At 38.0% G+C, this 7,936-nt stretch overlaps 1 protein-coding gene across 1 annotated transcript; it reads left to right on the forward strand.

The window, feature by feature from the left end:
* Positions 1-808: 808 nt before the first annotated feature.
* LOC148029816 (subtilisin-like protease SBT2.5) lies at positions 809-7,381 on the forward strand. The gene is made up of 11 exons (XM_087687312.1): positions 809-966; positions 1,593-1,740; positions 2,061-2,458; positions 3,225-3,320; positions 3,436-3,511; positions 4,145-4,427; positions 4,576-4,898; positions 5,123-5,360; positions 5,624-5,890; positions 6,031-6,402; positions 7,254-7,381. The coding sequence occupies exons 1-11, from the start codon at positions 809-811 to the stop codon at positions 7,379-7,381; spliced, it is 2,487 nt and encodes an 828-aa protein (XP_087543438.1).
* The last annotated feature ends 555 nt before the right edge of the window (positions 7,382-7,936 follow it).

Genomic DNA, 7,936 nt, shown 5'->3' on the forward strand with positions numbered 1-7,936 from the left:
AGCTCGAGGGAGGGTTAACAAGCGTTGTTAGGTGTAATTAACGTGAGGTTGCGTGTCCAACTGTGGGATCGAGGCCAGCAAACAACAAACGAGGGTGTGCAGTGTGCACGCCGCCGGCGGGCAAAGAAGTAATCGTAGTTGTAGCTGCTTGTAAGGCGGCGAGGTTAACAAGATTATTCATTCGGGTTTCTCGATAATAACATAATCGCATACATGTAATATATTAGCAGCTCTAGCCTCTCTCTCTCCCGTCCATTCATTCCCACGCACACACTCTTTCTCGTTCAATCATTGTCATTCTGTGATCTCTCTCTCCCCCTGCGGAGTCTCCATATACGCCATGGCTATTCGATCATATACTCCTCTCTCTCTCTCTCCCTCTCTGGAGTCTACATATACGCCATAGCTATTCGATCATATACTCCTCTCTCTCTCTCTATACGCCGTTGCATTCATTCATAATCTCATATATACATGTAATATATTAGCAGCTCTAGCGCCCCCCCCCCCCCCCCCCCCCCTCTCTCTCTTACGTTCATTCACACACACACACACACACGCACACGCACACACACACACACACACACACACACACAATCTCTCTCTCTCTCTCTCTCTCTCATTCAATCATCGTCACTCTCTCTCTCTCTCTGTCTCTCCCCCCCCCCCCCGGTGGAGTTTCCATATACGCCATAGCTATTCGATCATATACTCCTCTCTCTCTCTCTCTCTCTCTCCCTCTCTACGCCGTTGCTATTCGAGGATTAACCGGCCAACGAGAGCGTTTCCAAAGCCGCAACAGACGAAAATGGTGTTGACAGGAGGCGCCCACCACCGGCACGTGGCGGCTATGGCCCTTCTTCTCACTTGGCTTGGGCTGATTAATGGATTTGTCAGAGCCGAGATATACATTGTGTTGATGGAGGACGAGCCTGCGGTCACTAAATTCCAGGAATCCAAGCCAAGGTCCTCCTTATTTAAGTTTCTTCGATTGTTGTTGTATTGCATGAGTCACATGGGAGTCTGGGACACAACCATTCGTAATCATAGCTACCTCAAAGTTGGTTTTGCCACACGTGTTTCAGCATAAAATACAACCATTGCTCATCATCATAGCCCCTTCAATTCATTTGTACTCTATCAATCTTCCTCCTTCCTTCATATTTCTCTAGTCTACTCATGAAAGGCAAGCATCCATGCACATAGCTACTTCAATTACACTCAAGTAAGGCTTTTTTTGTTGTACATATAATCAACCTTAGCTCCTTGCCTTTACATGTGGCGTTCATGCATCGATATCACAAATGACTAGATTAATCTAATAACCACTCATTAAGTGTACATGAACAACAAACAATTTGATTGCCCCTAGCAAAACCACTCACTTACTTTGACAACTCTTATTAATGTGAGTCACCAATAATTTAGCAAAACCACTCACTTTTCATGGCTTAGAGAAACTTACCTAAATCACAAATTGTTGCATTAATTGAATAATAAACAAGTGGAACATATGTAAGTTTACTTTCTACATGTTTTAGTCAATCATAAACAATTGGAATTCATGAAACTTTACTTTGTACATGTTTCAGTCGACCAGACATGCTAAGTTATGCCACTAACCTAACAATGCAACATGATTTGGTGTTATCAAATACACTTGAACTTGGGAGCTATGAAAAAATTTACTCTTATAGCCATGTGATCAATGGATTTGCTGTCAAAATTGACCCTGAACAGGTGCTCACATTTTATCCAAATTCCCTTACTTCTTGGACATTTAAACTAATTTTTAGAATAAGAATCAATAGTCTTATTTGTATTTGTATATTTGTGAATATTTTCTTGCCTTTCAGCTTTGATTGGCTCAGAATTATTATTTAATACTTCATCCATGTGAAAAATTTCTTCCATTGTGTTACCTCCTAGGTTGCATAGATTTAACATGGCATATACATATTATTGATCAATGCACTAATTACATGCAAAGATAATGGCCTCTTCACATTTTTGTGCCAATGTCAGGTCATGCTTTCATAATTATCATTTGGAAATTGCAGAAGAAATTGTTGGAAATCACAAGTGGTGTAAGGCACATTCAAAAAACTAACAAAGTTAAGTTGTCAACTACACATACCCCAAAATTCCTCGGCCTACCAACAAGTGTGTGGCCGATAACTGGAGGAGTAGAGAATGCGGGAGAGGGTGTGATTATTGGCATGGTGGACTCAGGCATTGATCCAACACACCCTAGCTTTCAAAATACACCATCAATGCCCTACAGTGAGACACTTCCTCACTTTCATGGGAAATGTGACATAGGGCCCATGTTTCCAGAAGGATCTTGCAATGGCAAGCTTATTGCAGCACAATACTTTAACAAAGCTATGAAGGCTGCTGGAGATTTCAATGCCTCTTTGGATTATGATTCTCCCTTTGATCAAGATGGGCATGGAACGTAATTTACTATCCTCTTTCAATAATTTGAAATTTTGTAAAATGTAAGATGTAAATGTTGATAAGCATAGGTATATGATTTCATCATATGTCAATATTATTCAGTTTTTATATGTATTATAACAATATCACATGCTATTGAGGTGCAAAAAACTAGTACACACCATTTACATACATTTTTGTAGTTATCCTTATAACATGGGAATCTATGTATACATATGTGTTTCTTGAAAAAGAAAGTATAGATATTGGCATGCACATTCAAATACACTTGAATCCTAGCTTATTATTTCTTCATTTATACTTTTAAGTTTTCAAGAACAAGTTATTGGATATGCTAAGTTTAGAAAAACATCACACATAGTTACAACCGTCCATGACTTGACATTATTAATATGGCATGATTGATAGAGTAATATCACGTGCTAATAAGGTGGGAATGAGTACGCTAACCATCCATAAATATTTGCCCCATATCATACTTAGATGTAGAGAATTGGTAAGCTATATGAGCTAAAGTTTGGGTGGTACATGACATTGGATTTCTAGAATGAAGGTGAACACATAATTTTACATATGCACAAAACACACAACTAGTTTAAGTTATGAAATGGTCCTAATGTTTAGTGGTTAATTGAAAGTCATCACCTCACAAAGGTTAGTTAGTGAACATGGGTTAGCAAACCCTTGGTTGCCTTGATTTTTTCACCACTATCATCCATAAAGGTCTAATAATTGCCTTTTATCCTATATGCTATGTGACATAGGCATACTGCATCCATTGCAGCCGGAAATCATGGTGTTGAAGTGATTTTCAATGATGTGAAACTTGGCGAAGCAAGTGGTATGGCTCCTCGTGCACGGTGAGCACTTAATACTCCAAGAAAGGACATAATTCATCCTTGCCATTGGTATTTCTTAATAACCTCTTAATGACCTCTGTACAATGCCAATCTTGTGTAATTGATATATATGCAGGGTGGCAGCCTATCGATGTAGCTTTACAAACCCTAGTTCCGGAGATGAAGCAGACATTGTTGCAGCAATTGATCAAGTATATTGCTTTAACATATGATTTTGAAAGTGGTCTACAATAATGTTGAGACACAATAATTTAAGAGTGTTTTGTTTTGGAGTGATAACTCATGAATTATGATTAGGTACTACTAATAAAATTACTCAATTATTAATGAGTATAATTAAAAGGTTTGAATCATACTAGTCTAAGAATGTTATATATGAAAACATGACTCAGTCTCACAAGCTCACTACTAGTGTCACTTGTAATGAAAAATGATTATAATAAAAGTGTCGAATCACATTATTTTAAGAATGTTATATCCAATTGACTAAGTACGCTTAACATTTCCTCATAATTGTGAATATTCATTCCTCATGATTCTTACTTTTTTGACCTCACAAGTAGGTTTAATATTTTCTATAACATTGGTTAAAAGTGTGATGACATGAATATCAGGTTTAGCTCAATATAACCATATAATTTAAAGAATTCTTTATATTCAATTTCACCCATTCATTACATATGGAGTACATACCATGATTAATTAAAATTGCAAATACAAGCATTGAACCAGATGAGTTTATGAATGTTCTATACTTAAACATAGGTAAGAATTTCATTTTGAAAAGTTTTGCTAATGAGGGATTTGATTTGCAATTGGGGCAGGCAGTCCAAGATGGGGTGGATATTATTAGCATTTCACTAAATTATGATCCGGATGACAATACAACCTCATTTTTGACAATAATAGAAGTAGCAATGCTGTATGCCAATAAGGCAGGAGTGTTTATTGCAAACTCTGCTGGTAACAATGGTCCTCGACCTAGCTCCATGAGATCCAACTCTCCTTGGGTTACTACTATTGCTTCCAGCACCACTGATCGAGAATATCCTTGTGGCATTGTCCTTGGGAATAAAGCTTCCATCCAAGGAGAATCTAATATAACACGTAAGGTTTTCTTCAACTTACAACATTTGCGTAGTCCTCCCTTATCTTTTTGATCAAGACCTTGATTTTAAATTAGTTTAGAGTAGTAGCTCTATTATCTACCACATGTTGCATTATAGAATGTTCACTTGTTTTGTTTCTTATGTAGCTGGTACTCCTAAGAATATCATGTATCCAATTGTAGCAGCTACAGATGCTTTGTTATGGAGAAATATATCTTTATCCCAAGAATTTCCTTGCAAAAATTCAAGCTTTTATGATAAAAATAAAATAAAAGATAGTATTCTTTTATGCATCTTTACTGGAAGTGAACTAGAAATGAGCAACTCTATTCTCCTAAGTGTGGAGAAGACTACAAAGGAACTTGGTGCAGTGGGGTTCATACTTGACCTTACCAATGCAACAAATGGTATGGAAAAATTCGTGGTTAACACGCCAGCACTTGTCATTAAATTCTCAGATGATTCTCAGGTGCTGAAATTTTTACCTCCATGGTCTTTATTTAGTTGTTCACATACTTGTTTTGTAGTGCTAGCACACCAAGATGTACATAACCTTAAATATCAAGGATCATGATGTAGCTCTATATAAAAATCTCAAATTATGTTTTATGCGTAACCATGTGAAATGTTAATAACTTCAATATTGTTGAAGAGTATTACTCATATTGATGGGGTTCAATTTCTATATTCTAGGTGTTTTTTAATTACTTTAGATCTGCTAAAGAACCAAAGGGAAAGATTCTTGGAAACTTAAATGGAACATTTACATTAGAAGCTCCTCTTGTGAGTACATTCTCTGCAAGAGGTCCTAGCTTTGCGAACATAGTCACTGAAGAACCTGTTGATATATTGAAACCAAACATTTTAGCCCCTGGACAGTCTATATGGGGTGCATATACTCCAGGAACTACAATCATACCTGAGTTAATAGGCAAGTTGGTCTTTCACTTTGAATAGTTTTCCTTTCTAATTGTATTTACAAACACAGACTTCATTTCCCATTGTCAATATAATGTTATGCTAGCATGCAATGGGATATTCGAGTCAATATTTTCAAAGTACAGTGCAAAATGGGCATTTACGTACCTAACTTGCATGCAATGGGATATTAGAGTCATTATTTAGTGCAAAATCGACATTTAGTTGCCTAACTTGATATTTGAAAAAATATGGATTTCTTATTGCCCTATGTAGGTGCTAAGTTTGCTTTGCTTTCTGGGACAAGTATGGCAGCACCACATGTAGCTGGTGTAGCTGCATTGATTAAGCAAATGAATCCCTCATGGAGTGCAGCTGCTATTGCCTCTGCTTTGTCAACTAGTGCAACCATAAAGGACAATAAAGGAAGACCCATTCATAATAATGTGGACGATTATTTCACACATGCAACCGCTTTTGATCTTGGTTCAGGATTCCTAAATGCAAAGGGATCTTTAAATCCTGGCCTTATCTTTGATGCAGGTAGGCTTTACTTGGCTTCCTTCCACACATTTACAAATCATTGCTTTGAACTCTTAATTTTGAAACGTATTAAAAAATAATTGATATTATAAGTAATGCCATAATTTGATTGATTGATTGATTGATTGAATGCTCTTTAGGATTTGAAGACTACATAAGCTTTGCATGCTCAGTTCATGGTGTGAGTGAGGAAGAAGTGTATAAAGCAACAGGAAAGAAGTGCCATGATTCAAAGTTTACCAAAGCATACGAGTTGAATGCTCCTTTTGTGGTGGTGACTATGCTTACTCAACATATTCAAGTACAAAGAAGCATTACAAATGTTGCATCCGTAAAAGAAACCTACAAATCTTCTTGCAAATTTCACAATGACAATCAGGGTGTTGATGTCAATATTTTTCCCACCTCTTTTATTCTTCAACCTAAGGAGACCCTAAACCTTACATTTAATATAACACTAGCACCTTCATTCAAAACATTAGATCAAATTTTTGGTAAGGTTACTCTCAAAGGTGATCAAGGTCATTTTGTAAGAATACCACTTATACTACTTCCTCCCCAAAAGTAATCATCATCATTGTAGATTGAAATATATTTTCTCTATACATTTCACAATCAATCGGTAACAAGTTTGAAGCATTGATGTAGAAGCCTTATAACTACAAATAGAAACTTACAACTTTCAATTATCAAAATCAAGCGTATGACAAAAAATACTTCCAAAAAATCATGAAGTTAAACTTAACAAGTAAAAGAATCTGCATTGTATAATGCTTAATGATGTAATCAAGAGAATCCGATAATCTCCTTCTTCTCTTCGCCTTCATTATTTCTTGCATTTTGAACTGAACGTTTTTAAGATGCCTGCTTTCTTAAAATACCATCGTCCTTGCGTTTTGAACGCCGCCATGATATCACCCTGCGTTTGCTTCGTCAATTGCAGAGGCAAAACGAAACCAGAAATACAATCCGTGCTGTCCATAAGCAATGTTACTCATAAAAAAAGCACAGCCTTTGCATGCATCTTGCACTCGAATAGCAGGCGCCACCTTAGAAACATACGATTGCTGCAGGATGCAATTAGACCGCACTCAGTATCTCGCTGGAAGTAATGAAGAGCAAAGACATGGACTATGGCATTCATCCTACAGCTCTTCCTTAACTCGTTGTTTGCGTCCAATGTTGCCTTCTCGCAGTCTCGATATCGATCTCCCCCGAGTTTAACGTTGCCACCCCGTAAATCATCCACTATCTGATATTTATCCCACTCGGAAGAATTGAATCATTCGTGATGTCTCGGAAGGTAAAAACCAAGTCTTCTTTCCAGGCAGTTAACGTTAGTTCATGGTAATTTGCGCTGCAGTCCCTGCACCAACCGACACCACCAGCCAATACGTAATTGGCTCCGTCGAATTTATTACACCATCCTCCCGCCTGCGGAATATGTTGCATTATTCGTCGCGTGTTACCACAGGCCGCCCTCATCAGTGATCGACCGTCATCGTGGTCCGTCATCACCAACAGTTGCCACAGTCGTCATCGTCAATCCTAATCAGTTGCATGATTTGGGTTTTTAGGATGCGTTTTCAGGTGGACGTTAGAAACAACGTCATCTGGATACGATCTGTTTACGCGCTTCGCTAAGGGTGGGTTCACACTTGCACGGTGGACAAAAGGGTGAAAAATCCCCTTTTCCACCCATCTTCAAGGATTTCCCAAGATTTGTCCGTGCTGGGCAGGCCGGAAGAGAGGAGCAAAAACTTGGCCATGACGTGTCAAAAAAGGCCCCTAACTTTTTTGGCCTTCCACCATGTGTGTGAACATACAGTTTTCCATGTTGAAATTTGATTGGCCATTTGTATTTGGGATGCTTGATCGTCTACCGGGTCTAAACCCACCCTAACAAACTCAGTTCTTTGATTCTTTCAAGAGTCTCTCGGGCTTTTGTAGACACACCAAAAAAGTCCAAGATAGCCCCCTTGCCATTCGACCTGGAATTCTTGATAGCATCTTCACAACCTCTTACAAGATCTTCCCAGAGCTATA

This window comes from Lygodium microphyllum, chromosome 10 (genome assembly GCF_053477565.2).
Source record: "Lygodium microphyllum isolate KBCC chromosome 10, Lygodium_microphyllum_v1.1.10, whole genome shotgun sequence".
NCBI classification, from domain to species: domain Eukaryota; kingdom Viridiplantae; phylum Streptophyta; class Polypodiopsida; order Schizaeales; family Lygodiaceae; genus Lygodium; species Lygodium microphyllum.